The sequence below is a fragment of the Colias philodice genome, chromosome 3 (assembly GCF_061535455.1).
Source record: "Colias philodice isolate Cphi_HAF_F1 chromosome 3, ilColPhil1 Martin Lab GWU primary, whole genome shotgun sequence".
NCBI classification, from domain to species: domain Eukaryota; kingdom Metazoa; phylum Arthropoda; class Insecta; order Lepidoptera; family Pieridae; genus Colias; species Colias philodice.
The window spans coordinates 2,951,226-2,973,472 of NC_143088.1; the positions used below are offsets into that span (position 1 = coordinate 2,951,226).

Here is a 22,247-nt window from a genome sequence, read left to right on the forward strand (position 1 = left end):
TGATTTGATGGTTCTCAAATATTTGTCGCGATATGCATCAAGCCAGGCCTCAGGGACAATTGCAGCTCGGGCCGAAAATACCTAGGAAAATTACGCAAATTAGACGTTCCGTAGTCCCCTGTTTCTTCCTCCAAAACTGGACCGATTTTATTACTTTTTTCATAATTTAGTAGAGAAAAGTATAGGCTATGTTCTTAGGTTTTGCTTATTTTTTATAATGTTCAAAAATTAGTTTTATGGAAGACGGAACATAACGGAAAATCTGTCCTATTTATTACGTTTTGAAAGATTCATATCTATTTTAATAATTATTTAGATATAACAAAAAGGAAAACAATATATTGCTCTTGTGGCACAATCAAGGGAGGAAACAGGGAACTACGTTTGTATGGAAAAACGGCTCTTTTGTCTGCTCTAACATGTTCAACACTGATTGCAGCAAACTTCAAAACAAGTTAACAACTAAGAAATAATGATGAGGTAAATTATGAAACGTTCATACCTATATCAAAAAAATGTCAAATAAAGTTAAGAGATCGCGAAGCGCGAGACGAATCGCCTATTGTACATAATATTATGGATACATAATATAATATAGGCTTTGTGCCTTATTTTTGATGGTCCCGTTTAACCCTTTAGGTCCGCAACCCTTAAATATAAAAATGAAGCTTTTTCACTATAACATGTACTTAAGTACAAAGCTTAATTCAATTAATTTAGTTTATATAAAAAATATGGAAAATAAAAGATATCCTCTGTACAAAATTTAGCTTTGGAATGGTAAAACATTTTTTTAATTCGCTGCTGCTAAAATATACATAAGAATACAGAGACGTTAATTATAAAAATAATGTATCCAAACGTCGTGTGGATCCTTCCTTACTTTCAATAATCATATAAATTAGCAGAAAATTCGATTGCTACTATTAATCGAGCAGACATCACGATGTTGAAATTGTTTGTTGTATTCTTGCTATCAACAACTTGGATAGCAAATGGTAAGTCTTTTTTTTTATATATTTTATAAAATATATTGTTTTTTATGTTTAACTAGCTGCGCTCCGCGGTTTCACCCGCGTGGCTCCTCTCCTGTTGGTCTGAGCGTGATGATATATAGCCTATAGCCTTCCTCAATAAATAAGCTGTCTAATATCGAAAGAATTTTTCAAATCGGACCATTAGTTCCTGAGATAAGCGCGTTCAAACAAACAAACTCTTCAGCTTTATAAAATTAGTATAGATTGAACAGTGGAGATACTCACCATACTCGTATAAGTGTATGTCCTAAATTACTTTATATATTAAAATTTAAATTGCTTTCAATCGTAAATTTTAAAATAGGAACATATAGCTGCTACGAATTCAATTGCATCTATTCACTGAAATTAAAAAAATCTGTAAACTTTTTACTATGCTGTTTTTATAACCCGATCTTATTTTTATGGCAACCGTTTTGCTACTTGTTCCGAAACATATTTAAGTCGACCATATTAAAGAAAACAGTACAAATAAACAATACAATACTAACTATTCCCCCAAAATCCAATACTATTTTAAATAACTTAAAATTAAGATAATTAATTAAATTACAGTTGTTACTATTTCTAAACTAAAGCCGATTTTGAAAATTGCTTCACCAGAAGAATTCTGTATTCTGCAATTTCTTTTCCTCTCAAAATAATTAATATTTTACTAAAATTTTCACGTCTGTTTCTATTGGTTGAAGCGTGATGTTAAATATAAATTAAAACGTTCCTCCACAAATGGACTATCCGACCCAAAATATATTTTCAATTAGATCTACTTTTTTCTTGAGATGAGGGCGTTCAAACAACTATAACACTAATTCTTAAGTCAGTATCAGTGTACATCATTCCAGATATACAAAAAGTTATATTAACCCTAGAACCGTACCCATATTAAAATTTCATTAACGGTACCCAGGGGTACAAGTGTACCCCTATGAAAAAAACAAGATTACAAAAAGATTATTAACTTTTATTAAATGTTGACTTATTAAGGTCATCTTAACATTCATTTAGGTCCTAATAATTTAATTTATCATGGCATTTTTATATTTTTTTACAATTTACACACACTTTACGTTGGTGATCAAAATGTATTAATAGTTTTCACTTCCTGCACTGTGTGCGGGACTGACGGAATTTTAACGTGGATATTCACAGTTACATCTCAGATTTTGAAACAGCAGTGGTCCCTGCAGTTATTGGTAATTGTTGTCCTAAAATATCTCCATTACTTATTTGTAGAGACATTGGCAAAGTTATGTACTGAAATCGTTCTCCTAGGTGAAGTTCTTTATAATAAAAAATTAAAATTTTTTCGTCAGGTTCATATTTTGATGCCTCACCAAGTACCAGCTCTTCTTGTTATTCCACCTCCCACAAAAAATCAAAATTCATCCATCATTTGCCATCAAAAAAAGAAAATGAATAACTCAAGGTATTCAAATCATGCAGCAAATCATAAATTTGTTGAAAATACAAATTCCTACACTATTTAACAATAGCAGTATGTATATAACATGAATGTAAAGTAAACTTATAATTGTACATTAAATTTATCAATAAAATATATAAAATAAAACGACCAAAAGGCGAAAAAATAAAATAAATGAACCTTAAAATACTTACGTTCGTAGTACCCAGGGGTACTGGAGTACCCCGACAGGTTCGTACGACGTGTTCTCAATAGCTTGACCACTGATCGAATACGGTATCTACGTGGCTCCTCATCCCCGACAAATACACGAACGCGCAAAAGAAACCGTTGTTTAGAAAAAAAGATATAGAAGATTTTCTGAATTTTTTTTCATTTGTACCCCAGGGTACGGTTCTAGGGTTAAGGTTCGGATTATAAATTAATAAAATTGATTGCAGGGGCTACTCTACAAGGCGACGATAAAGTGGCACCTTTTAGCGAAGACAATAATGAAGACTCCGATACAGTAGCAGTAGCAGAAGGAATGGCTTCATTTGAAGACAACGGTGAAATTAGTAAAATACGTTCAATTGAAGCTAATGCTGAAGAAGACGATGACATAGCACCTCCTTATGAAGGCAACGGAGAAGGAGACGGTGAAGAAGTACCATTAATTAGCAACAATGAAGTCGACACTAAAATAGTTGGAGGTGAAAAAGCACCAGACGGAGCGTACCCACACCAAGTATCGCTGAAGAGAAGCACTTGGACGGAATTCCACTTCTGCGGCGGTTCCATCATCTATTCAAAATGGGTGTTGACAGCTGCCCATTGCATGAAAGAGTAAATATCATGAATAACAAAATATTATGTAGTGGAAATGAAATCATTTTTTTTACTATTGTACTAGATTTCCGATTTTCCGCCCGCGGCTACGCCCGCGTTTGCAAAGGAAAACCCGCATAGTTCCCGTTCTCGTGGGATTTCCGGGATAAAAACTATCCTATGTGTTAATCCAAGTTACCCTCTATATGTGTGCTAAATTTCATTGTAATCGGTTCAGTAGTTTTTACGTGAAAGAGTAACAAACATCCATACATCCTTACAAACTTTCGCCTTCATAATATGTATTAGATGCTTTCATCTTAATAAATAATACGGTAGATAATATCCTATCCTAGAACCTCTTCATACTTGAAAGATTGGAAATTCTAAAATAAGAAAAAAAAATAGTCAACTCATTTCTTATACATATTATTTCTGTAGTTTACAGGCTAAACAAATAACAGTAGTGGCTGGAACCAACAAACTTTCATCAGGCGGCTCCAGATATGAAGTGGACAAAATAGTAAATCATGAGAAATTTAATAGATCATCGTTGCGTAACGATATCGCACTTATTAGGACAAAAATTGAATTCGAGTTCGGCTCGAAAATCGCTCCCATACCCTTGCCATCAAAGGAAACCCCTGATCGAGCAAGAACCACAGCAATTGGATGGGGATACATTAACGTGAGTCGCTCATAATAATATATTCGATACTAAATTGCAATAAATTATATATATTTTTCAAACTCGTTATTGAGACTGACGTAAAGGATCTCAATCGAAAGAGTACCTCATAACCAGTTATTTAAATACTTCGTCAAATTGAGCTTTATGCAATGAAAATTTTCATTTTTATAGAAATTTTTATACCTGACAATGTCTACTATAAAATAAATATTTAATCTTTCAGAACCGTAAAGAAATACCGGACGATTTACAAATGCTAACTATGTATACATTATCTTTGGGTGGATGTAAGATAGACTACCGGAAATTCCAGAATCAATATCCGTTATCAGAGAGCCAAATATGCGCAATATCGAGACCACGAGCAGCTACATGTTCGGTGAATAGTTTCTTTTGCCTTTTTCAGATTTAGTATAAAATTGTGACGTGGTCTGTACAGATATACTACCAATTCACAACAGCATATTTCATACAGCATATTTTAGACTATAGTACATATCCATATGGCTTGCTACATTATATCGATATATAAATTAAATTATAATTAAATAAATTATATATATTATTATAAATATTCAGGACAATTTTCACACACGGCACGATCTGATCCCATACTAAGCTTTCGCTTGTGTTATGGAAACCAGATGGCTGATAAACATACATAAATGTATATTATTTTTAAAATAAATACATAGATAATTAACGCCCAGACACAGAGCAAACATCTATGTTCATCACACAAATATTTGCCCCGGGTGGGAATCGAACCCACGACCTCTGGCTTGGAAGGCAGGGCCACTACCAACCAAGCCAACCGGTCAGTCAATTAATATATTAATTTAAACCACCACCGCTCAATATAAATAACTAGCTTACCGCCCGCGGCTTCGCCCGCTTTGTCTAAAACCTAATAAATTATATACTAAAACCTTCCTCTTGAATCACTCTATCTATTAAAGAAACCGCATCAAAATCCGTTGCGTAGTTTTAAAGATTGAAGCATACAAAGGGACATAGGGACAGAGAAAGCGACTTTGTTTTATACTATGTAGTGATAAATGAAAATGAAACAAAGTTATATACAGACTATCTGAAACATAGCAAACGATGAAACCGGCCCCGAACCAATTAATTAAAAAAAATTGTGAGGGCGCACAATTTAAATTATTTCTTCAAACTTATCATTCAAATAATTTTCACGACTTCGAGCTTTATTTTATTGAAGTGAAACTTTATTAGGCGCGTTGAGGGTAAAATTTTAAGGTCATGGCAATACCGTCACGTCATGGAGTAAAGCGATAATTTTGGTATCTTTTAATCTTGCCAAAGAAGTTTCACTTCTGACACGTGTGCTCGCACACCGCTCTTTTTTACTGTATAACTTTATGTTTCCAGGGTGACTCTGGCGGTCCTCTTATTGCTGATGCAAATGGTGAGATCATAGGCATTGTGTCTTTTAACGTTAAACCTTGTGGTCTAAACTATCCAGATGTATTCACCAAGGTGTATTCTTTCGTCGATTGGATAAAAGATAAAACTGGTAATAATAAGGAATGAATTTACCAGAATAAAGATATAGTAGCCATTATGTATTAATCAATGAATAAAATATAGGCATTTAATTCGATTTTTTTATTTCTTGATATCGAGGTTTATCCTGAAATTATGTTTTCTTTTTTGAAGTGAAGCTTCCTTAGGCTCGTTGAGAGTAAAATTTCAAAGTCGCTTCTTGACAATACCGTCACGTAATGGAGTAATGCGACGATTTTGGTGTCATTGAATCTTGCCAAAGAAGTTTCACTTCTGAAACGTACTTTTTTAGTTACGAGCTATTGTAAAGCTGTCGTAAGCATGCTTTTCTATTGTGTAACTCTTATTTACAGCCGACCCTCGGTGAGAGAGCTCTTTCACTATCTTTATAGCTATAAGCAAAAAGCTTTGATTTAAGTGCACTAAAAGACAATAATAAACTTTTATATTATATAACTTTTTCTGGTAACCTATGAGTTCTTAACTCATCTGACACAATTTATTTATATGAAAGAAAAAGAAGAAAGCTCATCGCGAGCTTTAATAATCTATACTTAATATTATAAAGCTGAAGAGTTTGTTTGTTTGTTTTTGTTTGAACGCGCTAATCTCGGGAACTACTGGTCCGATTTGAAAAATTCTTTCGGTGAAAGATAGCCCATTTATCGAGGAAGGCTATAGGCTTATATACCATCAGGCTAAGACCAACAGGACCTGAGCCACGCGGGTGAAACAGCGCGGCACATCTAGTAATAGCATAAGCAGATACTCATATTTATATTTAAAATTCTAATAGATAGAATTATTACTATCCTTTGTATTTATTTACTTATTTATCGACATTAATTAATATCACAATAAAACAAATAACTATAATAAAAAACACACCTAACCCAACACATTCAATAAATCTAATAAGAAATACTATTATAAAGGTGAAAGTTTGTAAGGATGTATGGATGTATGGATGTATGGATGTATGGATGTATGGATGTTTGTTACTCTTTCACGTAAAAACTACTGAACAGATTACAATGAAATTTAGCACACATATAGAGGGTAACTTGGATTAACACATAGGATAGGTTTTATCCCGGAAATCCCACGGGAACGGGAACTATGCGGGTTTTCCTTTGAAAACGCAGGCGAAGCCGCGGGCGGAAATCTAGTAAGAAATAAGTAAAAGGAATAAAATGAGAAATCAAACAAATGAAGTAAAGAAGAATAAGGTATTTCCATAAATATGGTGCATTTCCACCAATAATGTGCGAGGAATGTGTTTGTAAATAACCAATCATATCGCTTCATTTGGTTTGAAGTTTGGAGCGATACCATTGGTTATTTATAAACACATTCCTCGCTACACACCCTCGCACATTATTGGTCGACATTATAGTCTACTGCTACGTCACTCATCACTTGAATCCATGTGACACTGATTTTCAGGGTTAGGTCAGGGTTAGTCAAATAAGTTTTGCTGGATATGTTACCCAAAATTCTAAACCGTATAACATTGTGAAAACTTGAAACGAAAAAAAAATTAACTTTCCTTATTTCATAAAGGAATTCTCTCATTCACTATCTTATCAATAAGTTTCAACAAATTCAGTATTAATTAATGATATTTGAAACCTTTTAATATTAATTTTACTTACCCGCCTCCACCCAAGGTACAATAAAGAAAGAAAAAATAATAATTTTAAACATCTTGATTGCTTCAGGAAAATACGTTTATTTGTTTTCAGCGAAATTGTTTTTAATATATACCATTTTGAATATGTAAAGCTATGTTCATTGTTAACCTTTGTAAAACCGTTAAATACCAGTATAAAATATTTCAAATTCTTCAATTTTATATCACTATGGATTTTAATCAAATTTCTCTTCCTGTTAAATTTAAAGGTAAAGTTTTTATTCCAATCGCATAATGGATTATCCTATTTTTATCATTAGCTATAACACATACAGATATAATATCAGACGCTAACCATTAATGTATGATAAAAGTAAAAATGGACCCATGAATGTGCCCTGAGGCACACCACTATAGAAAATACATATTATTATGAAAAAAAAATCTTACTGCATAATTGTGCACGAGCCTCTATAGCATTTCAAGAAAATTAAAAAAACGCATTATTTACTGTTAACAGCAACAACATACAATTGTTTATTTTGTGCGTGTAAATTTAAATTAAAAGTTTATTGTCTTCTTAATTATTGATATATATTGAGTTCTGTAACTGAAAGGAAAAATTGCATAGGTATTTATAAAGTAAAATTTTAGTATTGTAATGAATTTTCATTGACACGAGAAAAAGATTAAGAATTAGATACTTTTAACTCGCAAAAAAGGTGGACATGGCTAACGACCAAATGGAAGGGACCAGTATTGGGAAAAAGAAAAGTTGGACGTCCACTCAAAAGGTGGGCTGTTGATGTTATAGAGATTGCGGGAAAGAATTGAATAAATAAAGGAATAGATAGAAACCTGTAGAAGAAAATGGAGGAGGCCTTTACGACGAGATCCATACCTCATTAAATAAATAAATCATACTAACATTAACTAACTAGAATAACAACATACTAACAATACTAATAATCATTTTAATTAATGTAAATGGTAACGCCAATATAATTAAAATAGTAAATGTAGAAATTAAATGTTTATTATTTTGTGGTGTGTTCCTTCATCCTTCCCTACATACGAGCACAACCAATCATCGCGTGGTCACTAACCACGTGACACGTCCAATAAGACGTGAACGCGACGTGCTTGTCGCTGCAGTCAGTCGAGTTCGCTCCGTTCCTTCGCGAGGTTCGGGACTCGGCCACCGCCGGAGAGCTTCCACGAGGCTCTCTAGATCATCAGGCATTGTGCCCTTGTAACACCACCGGGGTATCCCGTGCCCCGGCCCTTGGTCGCGCTCACCGCCGCGTGTGTGTTTGTGTGGAGTGTGGGACTGGACGCCGTTCTTGCCCGCCGCGAGCTGGAGGACCCTGACCGCGTGGCGGCGCGTGTGTTCTGGACGCTACTCCCTCCGACGAGGTACGTGCCGTGTGTATCCTGTCTATCCCTCTTTGCTAACACCACGTAGATCTGAATACAGTCCACTTTCATATCGAGAATATATTTACGTATATTTTTATATTGGCGCGACCATTGAGTGGTACCTTCGACCCGGATAGTAACCATAGAGTGGTACCTTCGACCCGGATAGTAACCATTGTTTGGTCATTCCGTATAAATACCTGATGATTCCACCGCCCTTGTTAGGATACTCATTGTGTAGGCCCTAATAAGCGATTAGTAGTATCTTCAATGCGAAATACTATATAATATACCGCATATAATAGAACGACAATGCGTCTTCTACTATTCATATAAAATATATTTTAAACCCGCCCTTATTAGGATACTCATTGTAGGCCCTAATAAGCGATTTAATAGTACATTCATTGTGAAATAACTATAATATACCGCATAGATCGACATTGCGTCATCTATTATTTTTTGCTTAAAATATATTTTATTCCGCCCGTAACATTAAGTTACGCGTATATTATTATTAAAATAGTTAATTAAAACTATATTCATATCGTTTATCCGCAGTTATAACGCTAAAATCATTATAAATCGAACATAATATTTCATCATATTTATTTATCCGCTACCCGCGCTCGAAATTTATAACGTTATCTAGGTCATTCCGCGATCCGCTGTTATAATCCGACCATATTGAAAATTCATACTCGGTTCATATTACGCTTGCGTCGCTGACCTACTTTATTTAGTCGTATTACTTGTTATTGTAACTTGTATTGTAACATTCTCTGTTTGAATATATACTTTTGTTATTAAAAATGCCGCCTAAGAAAATGACTAAGTTACCTGATAGTGACGCTTCGGATGTTAATGATTCGGAAGATATAAATGATTCGCAGTTATCCATGTTATTAGCTAAACGCGAAGTTATATTCGAAATGGTGCAACAAATGTATGATTTGTCTTTAAACGTTCGTAACAACGCCTCGCTTATGGAAAGTTTCCTTGACGAGTCCGCGCAGATAGAATCATTACGTGAAAGATTTGAAAAGTGTTTAGACGAATACAATACTCGCTTATTATTATTAACACCTACCGCGAAACCTGATTATAAAAGCCTCGTTGCATTCGAGTCTTTATATAGCAGAGTTATAAGAATTAAATCGCAATATTCGCAACCAAGTCCGTCACACGGAGATATTAATAATTTGCATAAAAATAGGCCTAAATTACCGCCTATCGAATTAGTACCATTTTCGGGTGATATTCGCTCATTTCCGCTGTTTCTTTCGAATTTTGAATCAGTTGTTCATAACAATCCCGGCCTTACAGATGCCGAGCGTTTATATTATTTACTAGGTAAATTAACGGGGAAGGCCACAACTGTTATAGCTGGTATAACCCCCTCCGCTGAAAATTATAATTTAATTTTACAAACTTTAAAAAATAAATATGATGATAAACGTATGTTAGTTTCCGCGTATTTAAATCAAATGTTTGATTTTAAACCTTTGCATTGTGCGTCCGCAACAAACTTTGATTTATTTACTGATAACTTTATTAGCGCAGTGCGCGCCTTACAGAATATAAAGTTAGATAATATTACAGATTTAATGATTGTTCATATCGCGTTGAAGAAGTTAGACTCAGATACTGTTCGCGCTTTCGAGACTAAGTTTGGTAGTGAAATGCCTACTTTTGATAACTTAGTTCAATTTATTCAAACTCGTGCGAAGGTATTAGAACGCATTCATCCTTCCACAAATTCGGGAATAAATAAACCGCCTCGAAAGAATAATTATAACCGCAGTTTAAATAATACTTCTTCCGCACCGCCTAAGACGTATCAGTCTTACGTAACAACCGCTGATTCCGCTTATAGTTGTCTTTGTAAAAATATTACGCATCAACATTTATTTAAATGTTCAAGTTTTCATAAAATGAGTCCGCAGGAACGTTTGAAATACGTAAAGGATAGAAACGCGTGTATAAATTGTCTCAGTATAAAACATCGAGTTTCTAGTTGTTCGTCTAATTTTAATTGCCGCATTTGTAAATTAAAACATCATACGATGTTACATTTGAAACGCGAATCTTCCATTCCCGCGCCTGCGTCTCACCCCCCGCCGCGCAGCACACCGCCGTTGCCTGCGCCGTCACCGCCGTCCGCGTCGGGCGAGTGCGTCCGCTCCGACATTGCGCTATGTACCGCTAGCTATACAGCTGATACTGATAACGCATTTCAATGCAACGCGCCCGCGAATAAACAATGTACTATTTTATTATCAACCGCTGAAGTCGTATCTTATAATTGTAAAGGCGAACGGCTTGTTATTCGCGCGCTTTTAGATTCCGCTTCGCAAAGTCACTTCATTACGAATGAATGTTGTGAACGTTTAGGTATTAAACCGCAGAAAACCGAACGTACTATTATTAAGGGGTTCGGTGGTTCAGAAAAAATTGTAAATAGTAATTCCGTAAATATAAAATTTTATTCACGTCTTGACAACAACATATCTTTTAATATTTCACCGCTAGTTGTTGATCATGTTACGGATTTACTACCTACCGCTGTTATAGACACTTCTGTCTTATCGCATATTTCGCATTTACCGCTCGCAGATGAGAGTTTTGGTACGCCAAATAAAATCGATTTATTAATCGGTGCTTCTCTGTTCCCTCATCTGCTTCTCCCCGACGTAGTTCATGCATCTCGTGACTCGTCGGCGCCCGCTGCATTGCGCACGGTGTTAGGCTATGTAATAATGGGTTCAGTACCCACCATACCTAACATACATAAACCGCCCTTGACGTGTTGTCACGTTCAAGAGACCGCCGCTATTGACTCATTAGTCAGGCGTTTTTGGGAGCTCGAGGAGCTTCCTACCGCACCGCCCGTTCAACATCCCGATGATGTTGAATGTGAAGAATATTATAAATTAACTACAACCCGCGACCCCGTGAGTGGTAGATATATTGTTTCGCTTCCATTTAAGGATGATTTCTTCACTCTCGGTGACTCATTTAATATTGCCCGCAAAACGTTTCATATGCCTCGAAAGAAAGCTTCAAGCTTCACCTAAATTAAGGTTGGCATATGATGACGTCATAAAAGATTATCTAACGAAAAATTATATTTCACCCGCGCCTCCGTATGATCCGCGTGACCCTACACCTATTTATATTATACCGCATCACGCTGTTCTGCGCGAGGATAAATCGTCGACTAAGCTGCGCATGGTTTTAGATGCTAGCATGCCAACTTCTGGAAGCCAGCGTTCGTTGAATGACCTTCTGCATGTTGGGCCGAATTTACAAGGCAATTTGTTTACAATAATTTTAGGTTTTCGTCTCCACGCGATTGCCATGACCGCCGATTGCCGCCAACAGTTTCTGCAGATATTCGTGCGTGAGCTTGATCGTCGTTTTCAATGTTTTTTATATCGTTTCAGCCCGCAGGATCCGCTACTTCTTTATCAATTTAATCGAGTTTGCTTCGGCATCAAGTCTAGTCCTTATCATGCACTACGCACGGTAAGACAGCTCGTAGAAGATGACGGCGCGAAATATCCGCTCGCGAGTGGCATTGCGTCTTCCTCGTTGTATATGGATGATATCGCCTTCTCTATTCCCACGGAATGTGAAGCAGTTTCCGCGTCGCAGCAGCTCATCGATTTGTATAGGGGAGCTCAGTGGGATCTAGTTAAATGGAATAGTAATAGTAAAAATGTGTTAGATAATCTTCCCGCTTCGCACAAACTTTTACCCTCCGCGGTGGAGTTTGATAAGACCGTGCAACATAAATTACTTGGTCTGCATTGGTCTACTGTTCATAATTGTTTTTATTTTAAAATTACCGCTCCCGCCGATGTGATGTGCACTAAGCACTCCATCTTGTCAATTACCGCCCGTCTGTGGGACATGATGGGCTTCGTTGCTCCCACAGTCGTGTATAACATCCCATCAAATAATTTCTACCATGTTTCTGGTATTGAAAATCCCGCTGATATTCTTTCGCGTGGCATTACGCCACAAAATCTCGTACCGCACCCTCTGTGGTTCCACGGACCCCAGTGGGCTCGTTCGGACCCATCTGATTGGCCTCTTAGGAGTCTCGATGGTGAGTCTATCGCAGACATTCCCGAACGAAAATTATTAGCGCACACTGTGTGCCCGCCTATAAAGCATTGCGCTTTATACGATACCGCCCTTCGCGTCTCGTCGCGTCGTGTATTTTATATTTATAGGTTCCTTATATTATTAACCCGCCGCGGTGTTATGATGACCGTAGAGGAACCTAATTTCGCTGAGAATAAAATTATTCCCGCCCTGCAAAATGAATATTTTGCAGAGGAGTATTACAATATACTCTATTATAAACTTTATTCGCAGGCTTTCAACCGCTTGAAGCCTTTTATTCGCAACAGACTTATCCTCATCGGACGTCTAAGCGATTCCGCCCTGGAATGTGCACATAAGCATCCAGTGATATTACCGCGCAATGATCACATAATTATCATGATCATTGATTATTATCATATTAAATATATGTATATCATAACGCATTTGTTTCGTGTTATTTTAAATACCGCGCTTTTATTAGCTTTACCCGCGCCGCAAGTCAAATCTGATCACGTCAGTTTGCTTGATAGGCATTCGCTACTGGACAAGTTAGTTCAGTCGTTTTGGAAACGTTGGAGAATGGAATACTTACACGGTTTGCAGGTTAGGCAGAAATGGAATACGCCTTCGACACCTATTACTCCTGGAACGGTCGTGGTTGTAATAAATGATAATGCACCGCCCCTAACCTGGCCTTTAGCCGTCGTAGAGAAAGTACATCCTTCAAAGGACGACGTCGCGCGCGTTTGTACAGTTAGAACCGCCAAGGGAACTTACCTTCGCCCGGTCGTTCGTTTATGTCCGCTTCCAAGACAATAGTTATATCGCATTAGTATATTACCGCAGTTAGTTAAGTTTAATTTTAAGTTTTGCACCGCTTTCGTTTATAATTTCTTAGTTATAATACCGCCGTGACTTTAGGAATTTTTTTACACCCCGCTCGCTTTACGCGATCCTAGAGTCATAGAATTTGTTAGTTGTAATACCGCCGTGACTTTAGGAATTTTTATACACCGCTCGCATTACGCGATCCTAGAGTCATAGAATTAGTTAGTTATATTTCCGCCGTGACTTTTAGGATTTTTTATTATCCCGCTTGCATTTTGCGCTCCTAGAGCCATAGAATTTGTTATTTATATTACCGCCGTGGCTCTTAGGACTTTTATTAACCCGCGCGCATTATGCGATCCTAGAGTCATAGTTTTTCGCTGTATCTTATGATTGGTTTTAAATGGTGACCCATTTAGGGCGGGTGGATATGGTAACGCCAATATAATTAAAATAGTAAATGTAGAAATTAAATGTTTATTATTTTGTGGTGTGTTCCTTCATCCTTCCCTACATACGAGCACAACCAATCATCGCGTGGTCACTAACCACGTGACACGTCCAATAAGACGTGAACGCGACGTGCTTGTCGCTGCAGTCAGTCGAGTTCGCTCCGTTCCTTCGCGAGGTTCGGGACTCGGCCACCGCCGGAGAGCTTCCACGAGGCTCTCTAGATCATCAGGCATTGTGCCCTTGTAACACCACCGGGGTATCCCGTGCCCCGGCCCTTGGTCGCGCTCACCGCCGCGTGTGTGTTTGTGTGGAGTGTGGGACTGGACGCCGTTCTTGCCCGCCGCGAGCTGGAGGACCCTGACCGCGTGGCGGCGCGTGTGTTCTGGACGCTACTCCCTCCGACGAGGTACGTGCCGTGTGTATCCTGTCTATCCCTCTTTGCTAACACCACGTAGATCTGAATACAGTCCACTTTCATATCGAGAATATATTTACGTATATTTTTATATTGGCGCGACCAGTAAATTTGAGAGATATGGAATAAATAAGGTTTTATTATTTGTATTATTATAACTCTCATAAAACCCAAGAACGCTATCTTTATCCCCACGGAAATTAGATGTTTCACCACGATAAAAAGTAGCCTACCTCAATATCTAGACAACCATCTTCGGACACAAAAATCATTAAAAATCCAGTACGATGTAAGAAATTATTATATTTAACACGCTTTCTTTTATTATCTTAAACTTCTTTAACACTCCTGTCAGTAAAAGCGAGCAAATATGACTTCATGGTGATTGAAGCTAAACAAAAATCGAATTAAAGGAGAATGGCGAACTCCCATAGGACTTTGGGCCTGATCGTTACACTGATGATTTATGTGGGGTTAAAGAAATAAAAATATACAGATTCTATAAATATAACAATTAAAGATCCTGTTCTATGGGATAGCAGAGATATTGAGCATGTAACGTCACTAAAATTGAAGTTAGGTTTGTTCGAGTTCAATGAATAGCTTTGTTTCTTTCTAAGTAGAGGTAAGTTTATATCCTATAATATACATTATTTAGATAAAGAGTGTAACAGAAGAACAGTTAGGTAATAGAGATATTGGATCGAATTTTTATTCTTTTAGAGTACCTACCAAAAGGGGAATAAGTACAATTTTAAGGGACTTTTAGGGCCGGCGCAGATATCATCATTGTCATACTATTATCGACATTGTTCTTAATAATATTCAATCTGAGCCGGCCCCTCATTGTTATTTCTCTATCTATCTGTCCATACTAATATTAAAAAGCTGAAGAACTTGCTAATCTCAGGAACTACGTGTCTGATTAGAAAAATTATTTCGGTGTTACATAGCCCATTTATCGAGAAAGGCTTATCATCACGCTAAGAACAACAGGAGCGGAGCACTGCGAGTAAAACCGCGGGGCAGAGCGAGTAGAATATGAAATTAATAGTACCTACTTGCATATTAATATTTTTCAAAATGCTTGTGAAGTCAACATAATATAATATGTACATAAGTGTTAAAATATTATGTGCTTACATTAATATTTATACGCTTGCTTGGAAATTAAGACGATTAGGTTTGGTAAGAGATGTATATTATCAAATCTTGATAATAAAATACCTGTTTGGAGAAAACAGATGTTCAATACTATAGAAATTGCCAAACAGTTCAATTATTACAATATCTAGGACCAAATCAATAGAGAAAAAAGTCGATTAACACCATTGCAGCGATTATTTTTTGTGTTAAAAAACAAAAGATATGACAAACCTCTAAATAAGAAAATAAATGAGTACACATATCGAAGGTTAGACTTTAAATTGTAAATGTTAAACCTCAATTGTAAATTGTAAATGTCCTTCTAGAAGAAGTCTCTGAATAATTAAATGTCTCAGGAGTTTGAGTTAATTAAAAAGTAAAAAAAGCCTAAAACAACTAATAATTTTCCATTTCATTTACTATCAAGATTAGAATTAAAATATGTAAATCATCTTACAATTTAAATTGTACATTCGCCCTTAAGGCTCATACATCATGCAAAATTTCCTCATAATCAAATAGTTCAGGATCCATCGCCCATTTTTGCAAGTGATTACTATCAAGCTAATTTTTCGTGAGTAGCTTTATTTTGATGAGACGCCCAATAATTTCCTGTACGAAACTCTCGATTGTGGTAGCTAACAGAGGTAACAAGGATATTTTTTTTTTATTTGATGTTTTTCAAATATTTGTCGCGATATGCATCAAGCCAGGCCTCAGGGACAATTGCAGCTCGGGCCGAAAATACCTAGGAAAATTACGCAAATTAGACGTTCCGTAGTCCCCTGTTTCCTCCTCCAAAACTGGACCGATTTAATTAATTCTTTCATAATTTAGTAGAGAAAAGTATAAGCTATTTTCTTAGGTTTGGCTTATTTTATATAATGTTCAAAAATTAGTTTTAAGGAAGACGGAACATAACGGACAATCTGCCCTATTTCTTACGTTTTGAAAGATTCATATCTATTTTAATAATTATTTAGATATAACAAAAATGAAAACGTAGGAACATGGCTAAAGTTACTATAGATTAATAGTAAAAAATATATTGCTCTAGTGGCACAATCAAGGGAGGAACAGGGAACTACGTTTGTATGGAAAAACGGCTCTTTTGTCTGCTCTTAACATGTTCAATACTGATTGCAGTGAACTTCAAAACAAGTTAACAACTAAGAAATAATGATGAGGTAAATTATGAAACGTTTATAGTTTATACCTATATCAAAAAAATGTCAAATAAAGTTAAGAGATCGCGAAGCGCGAGACGAATCGCCTATTGTACATAATATTATGGATACATAATATAATATAGGCTTTGTGCCTTATTTTTGATGGTCCCGTTTAACCCTTTAGGTCCGCAACCCTTGAATATAAAAATTAAGCTTTTTCACTATAACATGTACTTAAGTACAAAGCTTAATTCAATTAATTTAGTTTATATAAAAAATATGGAAAATAAAAGATATCCTCTGTACAAAATTTAGCTTTGGAATGGTAAAACATTTTTTTAATTCGCTGCTGCTAAAATATACATAAGAATACAGAGACGTTAATTATAAAAATAATTTATCCAAACGTCGTGTGGATCCTTCCTTACTTTCAATAATCATATAAATTAGCAGAAAATTCGATTGCTACTATTAATCGAGCAGACATCACGATGTTGAAATTGTTTGTTGTATTCTTGCTATCAACAGCTTGGATAGCAAATGGTAAGTCTTTTTTTTTATATATTTTATAAAATATATTGTTTTTTATGTTTAACTAGCTGCGCTCCGCGGTTTCACCCGCGTGGCTCCTCTCCTGTTGGTCTGAGCGTGATGATATATAGCCTATAGCCTTCCTCAATAAATAAGCTGTCTAATATCGAAAGAATTTTTCAAATCGGACCATTAGTTCCTGAGATAAGCGCGTTCAAACAAACAAACTCTTCAGCTTTATAAAATTAGTATAGATTGAACAGTGGAGATACTCACCATACTCGTATAAGTGTATGTCCTAAATTACTTTATATATTAAAATTTAAATTGCTTTCAATCGTAAATTTTAAAATAGGAACATATAGCTGCTACGAATTCAATTGCATCTATTCACTGAAATTAAAAAAATCTGTAAACTTTTTACTATGCTGTTTTTATAACCCAATCTTATTTTTATGGCAACCGTTTTGCTACTTGTTCCGAAACATATTTAAGTCGACCATATTAAAGAAAACAGTACAAATAAACAATACAATACTAACTATTCCCCCAAAATCCAATACTATTTTAAATAACTTAAAATTAAGATAATTAATTAAATTACAGTTGTTACTATTTCTAAACTAAAGCCGATTTTGAAAATTGCTTCACCAGTAGAATTCTGTATTCTGCAATTTCTTTTCCTCTCAAAATAAATATTTTACTAAAATTTTCACGTCTGTTTCTATTGGTTGAAGCGTGATGTTAAATATAAATTAAAACGTTCCTCCACAAATGGACTATCCAACCCAAAATATATTTTCAATTAGATCTACTTTTTTCTTGAGATGAGGGCGTTCAAACAACTATAACACTAATTCTTAAGTCAGTATCAGTGTACATCATTCCAGATATACAAAAAGTTATATTAAGGTTCGGATTATAAATTAATAAAATTGATTGCAGGGGCTACTCTACAAGGCGACGATAAAGTGGCACCTTTTAGCGAAGACAATAATGAAGACTCCGATACAGTAGCAGTAGCAGAAGGAATGGCTTCATTTGAAGACAACGGTGAAATTAGTAAAATACGTTCAATTGAAGCTAATGCTGAAGAAGACGATGACATAGCACCTCCTTATGAAGGCAACGGAGAAGGAGACGGTGAAGAAGTACCATTAATTAGCAACAATGAAGTCGACACTAAAATAGTTGGAGGTGAAAAAGCACCAGACGGAGCGTACCCACACCAAGTATCGCTGAAGAGAAGCACTTGGACGGAATTCCACTTCTGCGGCGGTTCCATCATCTATTCAAAATGGGTGTTGACAGCTGCCCATTGCATGAAAGAGTAAATATCATGAATAACAAAATATTATGTAGTGGAAATGAAATCATTTTTTTTACAATTGTACTAGATTTCCGATTTTCCGCCCGCGGCTACGCCCGCGTTTGCAAAGGAAAACCCGCATAGTTCCCGTTCTCGTGGGATTTCCGGGATAAAAACTATCCTATGTGTTAATCCAAGTTACCCTCTATATGTGTGCTAAATTTCATTGTAATCGGTTCAGTAGTTTTTACGTGAAAGAGTAACAAACATCCATACATCCTTACAAACTTTCGCCTTCATAATATGTATTAGATGCTTTCATCTTAATAAATAATACGGTAGATAATATCCTATCCTAGAACCTCTTCATACTTGAAAGATTGGAAATTCTAAAATAAGAAAAAAAAATAGTCAACTCATTTCTTATACATATTATTTCTGTAGTTTACAGGCTAAACAAATAACAGTAGTGGCTGGAACCAACAAACTTTCATCAGGCGGCTCCAGATATGAAGTGGACAAAATAGTAAATCATGAGAAATTTAATAGATCATCGTTGCGTAACGATATCGCACTTATTAGGACAAAAATTGAATTCGAGTTCGGCTCGAAAATCGCTCCCATACCCTTGCCATCAAAGGAAACCCCTGATCGAGCAAGAACCACAGCAATTGGATGGGGATACATTAACGTGAGTCGCTCATAATAATATATTCGATACTAAATTGCAATAAATTATATATATTTTTCAAACTCGTTATTGAGACTGACGTAAAGGATCTCAATCGAAAGAGTACCTCATAACCAGTTATTTAAATACTTCGTCAAATTGAGCTTTATGCAATGAAAATTTTCATTTTTATAGAAATTTTTATACCTGACAATGTCTACTATAAAATAAATATTTAATCTTTCAGAACCGTAAAGAAATACCGGACGATTTACAAATGCTAACTATGTATACATTATCTTTGGGTGGATGTAAGATAGACTACCGGAAATTCCAGAATCAATATCCGTTATCAGAGAGCCAAATATGCGCAATATCGAGACCACGAGCAGCTACATGTTCGGTGAATAGTTTCTTTTGCCTTTTTCAGATTTAGTATAAAATTGTGACGTGGTCTGTACAGATATACTACCAATTCACAACAGCATATTTTAGACTATAGTACATATCCATATGGCTTGCTACATTATATCGATATATAAATTAAATTATAATTAAATAAATAAAATAAATAAATATTCAGGACAATTTTCACACACGGCACGATCTGATCCCATACTAAGCTTTCGCTTGTGTTATGGAAACCAGATGGCTGATAAACATACATAAATGTATATTATTTTTAAAATAAATACATAGATAATTAACGCCCAGACACAGAGCAAACATCTATGTTCATCACACAAATATTTGCCCCGGGTGGGAATCGAACCCACGACCTCTGGCTTGGAAGGCAGGGCCACTACCAACCAAGCCAACCGGTCAGTCAATTAATATATTAATTTAAACCACCACCGCTCAATATAAATAACTAGCTTACCGCCCGCGGCTTCGCCCGCTTTGTCTAAAACCTAATAAATTATATACTAAAACCTTCCTCTTGAATCACTCTATCTATTAAAGAAACCGCATCAAAATCCGTTGCGTAGTTTTAAAGATTGAAGCATACAAAGGGACATAGGGACAGAGAAAGCGACTTTGTTTTATACTATGTAGTGATAAATGAAAATGAAACAAAGTTATATACAGACTATCTGAAACATAGCAAACGATGAAACCGGCCCCGAACCAATTAATTAAAAAAAATTGTGAGGGTGCACAATTTAAATTATTTCTTCAAACTTATCATTCAAATAATTTTCACGACTTCGAGCTTTATTTTATTGAAGTGAAACTTTATTAGGCGCGTTGAGGGTAAAATTTTAAGGTCATGGCAATACCGTCACGTCATGGAGTAAAGCGATAATTTTGGTATCTTTTAATCTTGCCAAAGAAGTTTCACTTCTGACACGTGTGCTCGCACACCGCTCTTTTTTACTGTATAACTTTATGTTTCCAGGGTGACTCTGGCGGTCCTCTTATTGCTGATGCAAATGGTGAGATCATAGGCATTGTGTCTTTTAACGTTAAACCTTGTGGTCTAAACTATCCAGATGTATTCACCAAGGTGTATTCTTTCGTCGATTGGATAAAAGATAAAACTGGTAATAATAAGGAATGAATTTACCAGAATAAAGATATAGTAGCCATTATGTATTAATCAATGAATAAAATATAGGCATTTAATTCGATTTTTTTATTTCTTGATATCGAGGTTTATCCTGAAATTATGTTTTCTTTTTTGAAGTGAAGCTTCCTTAGGCTCGTTGAGAGTAAAATTTCAAAGTCGCTTCTTGACAATACCGTCACGTAATGGAGTAATGCGACGATTTTGGTGTCATTGAATCTTGCCAAAGAAGTTTCACTTCTGAAACGTACTTTTTTAGTTACGAGCTATTGTAAAGCTGTCGTAAGCATGCTTTTCTATTGTGTAACTCTTATTTACAGCCGACCCTCGGTGAGAGAGCTCTTTCACTATCTTTATAGCTATAAGCAAAAAGCTTTGATTTAAGTGCACTAAAAGACAATAATAAACTTTTATATTATATAACTTTTTCTGGTAACCTATGAGTTCTTAACTCATCTGACACAATTTATTTATATGAAAGAAAAAGAAGAAAGCTCATCGCGAGCTTTAATAATCTATACTTAATATTATAAAGCTGAAGAGTTTGTTTGTTTGTTTTTGTTTGAACGCGCTAATCTCGGGAACTACTGGTCCGATTTGAAAAATTCTTTCGGTGAAAGATAGCCCATTTATCGAGGAAGGCTATAGGCTTATATACCATCAGGCTAAGACCAACAGGACCTGAGCCACGCGGGTGAAACAGCGCGGCACATCTAGTAATAGCATAAGCAGATACTCATATTTATATTTAAAATTCTAATAGATAGAATTATTACTATCCTTTGTATTTATTTACTTATTTATCGACATTAATTAATATCACAATAAAACAAATAACTATAATAAATAAACAATAAAAAACACACCTAACCCAACACATTCAATAAATCTAATAAGAAATACTATTATAAAGGTGAAAGTTTGTAAGGATGTATGGATGTATGGATGTATGGATGTATGGATGTATGGATGTATGGATGTTTGTTACTCTTTCACGTAAAAACTACTGAACAGATTACAATGAAATTTAGCACACATATAGAGGGTAACTTGGATTAACACATAGGATAGGTTTTATCCCGGAAATCCCACGGGAACGGGAACTATTCGGGTTTTCCTTTGAAAACGCAGGCGAAGCCGCGGGCGGAAATCTAGTAAGAAATAAGTAAAAGGAATAAAATGAGAAATCAAACAAATGAAGTAAAGAAGAATAAGGTATTTCCATAAATATGGTGCATTTCCACCAATAATGTGCGAGGAATGTGTTTGTAAATAACCAATCATATCGCTTCATTTGGTTTGAAGTTTGGAGCGATACCATTGGTTATTTATAAACACATTCCTCGCTACACACCCTCGCACATTATTGGTCGACATTACAGTCTACTGCTACGTCACTCATCACTTGAATCCATGTGACACTGATTTTCAGGGTTACCATGATATCATAGTAGAATTATTTCCAACTAGCGGACCGCCCCGGCTTCGCCCGTACATGTTTAT

General features: G+C 35.7%; 3 protein-coding genes across 3 annotated transcripts; all 3 read left to right on the forward strand.

Annotated features, from left to right (window-relative positions):
* The first annotated feature begins 946 nt into the window (after positions 1 to 946).
* LOC149489454 (chymotrypsin-2-like) lies at positions 947 to 5,515 on the forward strand. Its single transcript, XM_089715053.1, has 5 exons — positions 947 to 998; positions 2,901 to 3,285; positions 3,709 to 3,955; positions 4,182 to 4,337; positions 5,354 to 5,515. Exons 1-5 carry the CDS (start codon positions 947 to 949, stop codon positions 5,513 to 5,515), a joined length of 1,002 nt encoding a protein of 333 aa, XP_089571179.1.
* Positions 5,516 to 9,142: 3,627 nt separating this feature from the next.
* On the forward strand, positions 9,143 to 14,461 carry LOC149489455 (uncharacterized). The gene has a single exon (XM_089713099.1). The coding sequence runs from the start codon at positions 11,532 to 11,534 to the stop codon at positions 13,473 to 13,475; it is 1,944 nt and encodes a 647-aa protein (XP_089569225.1). The 5' UTR covers positions 9,143 to 11,531; the 3' UTR covers positions 13,476 to 14,461.
* A 2,697-nt stretch (positions 14,462 to 17,158) lies between these two features.
* On the forward strand, positions 17,159 to 20,738 carry LOC149489456 (chymotrypsin-2-like). Its single transcript, XM_089715054.1, has 5 exons — positions 17,159 to 17,210; positions 18,144 to 18,528; positions 18,952 to 19,198; positions 19,425 to 19,580; positions 20,577 to 20,738. The coding sequence occupies exons 1-5, from the start codon at positions 17,159 to 17,161 to the stop codon at positions 20,736 to 20,738; spliced, it is 1,002 nt and encodes a 333-aa protein (XP_089571180.1).
* The last annotated feature ends 1,509 nt before the right edge of the window (positions 20,739 to 22,247 follow it).